This window comes from Alligator sinensis, unplaced genomic scaffold (assembly GCF_000455745.1).
Source record: "Alligator sinensis unplaced genomic scaffold, ASM45574v1 scaffold1411_1, whole genome shotgun sequence".
Lineage (NCBI taxonomy): Eukaryota > Metazoa > Chordata > Crocodylia > Alligatoridae > Alligator > Alligator sinensis.
In genome coordinates, this window is record NW_005842963.1 from 47,206 (window position 1) to 48,417 (window position 1,212).

Here is a 1,212-nt window from a genome sequence, read left to right on the forward strand (position 1 = left end):
AACAGGTTGCAGTTGAGAGCAGCATTGATGCTGCCATCCCCACCTCCATGTGCTTGGGGCATGTTCCCTCCCAGGCCAGTCTCTCTGAGATCCCGGCTCCCCAGTGACATATTTCTCGTCCCCAGGTCACAGTGAGTGTGAAGGCCGAGGAGGTGTCCTCAGACAAGATGCAGCTCGTGGGGACATTGCAGGAACGCGGTGCTTCCTGGCCGGCGCAACCGAGGACCCGTGGTGTGGACGGCCCTGTGGAGGAGTGGGGAGAGAGGGAAACCCTGGGGCCTGGCGACAAGCTACCTCATGTCCCCAAAGAGGAGCCCTGGCCCCACCAGGAGTCAGGTGCGGTACCGGGTGTAAGGCCTGGACGTGGGTCCGGGTGCCTGCGTGGGTGTCCTGCATGCAGGGGGAGAGGCTCGAATGTGTGCCCCTGCCCGGGACAGGGCTGCAATATTCATAAGCAGGTAGCCGGGCTGGGACAGAGCTGTGATCTCTGTGGGCGGGCAGCGCCCAGGCTGGGGCACCCATCTTTCTCAGTGCATGTGTGCAGCCCCCAGCAGAGAGAGGCTGTTTCTTGCTTGGGCCTTGATGTGCTGCCATGGTAACAATGAATGACCTAATTGCTGTTCTAACAATCAGTGTTCAACTCGTCCCTTTCTCATGCCCCCGTGAGTCCTCTGTACCCAATAAGGGGCTGGTGCAAGTGTTGGGGAAATGAGACTCCCCAGTTCCTTATGGCTGGCTCAGGTACAGCTAAACCAGGCCTTTATCCTGCAGAGTCGCCCAACACCGAGGAGACCTGCGAGTTGTCAGCAGATGGAAGCTCCTCAGGCTGGTGCCCCAGACGAGGCCCTTCCCCAGGTGAAGGTAAGGAGCAGTGGCTTCCCCCTTTTCAGCAGCAGGAGGCACTGTCCATCTCTCTGCCACAATATTTTGGTGGGATCAGTACTCCAACAGATCAGCGGTTCTTGTTCTCCCAGTGCCCCGGAAGCATTTCCCATGCCCTGGACGTTGCATTTCCCCTCCCTCTGCTCTTAGCATGTAGATGCTGACACAGCCCCAACATCCTACGAGCTTCTTTCCCAGGGAGCATGTCCCTGTAGGCTCTGACATGGTGCTGTGATCACCACCCTACGCTGGGACCATGGGTGTCTGGTGCCTCTTGATTGGGGGGGGCGGCACTGGTCAGAAACTGGGAAGGGGGGGCTCCAGCAGCCA

The 1,212-nt window shown here is 59.2% G+C and overlaps 1 protein-coding gene across 1 annotated transcript in view; it reads left to right on the plus strand.

Annotated features, from left to right (window-relative positions):
* The window catches only part of LOC112548144 (zinc finger protein 184-like), a 29,428-nt gene that overhangs the window by 634 nt on the left and 27,582 nt on the right, over positions 1 to 1,212 (plus strand). The window contains exons 2-3 of the mRNA XM_025192719.1: positions 126 to 336; positions 772 to 861. Of these exons, the coding sequence (XP_025048504.1) occupies positions 126 to 336; positions 772 to 861 (301 nt within the window). The remainder of the gene's footprint in view (positions 1 to 125; positions 337 to 771; positions 862 to 1,212) is intronic.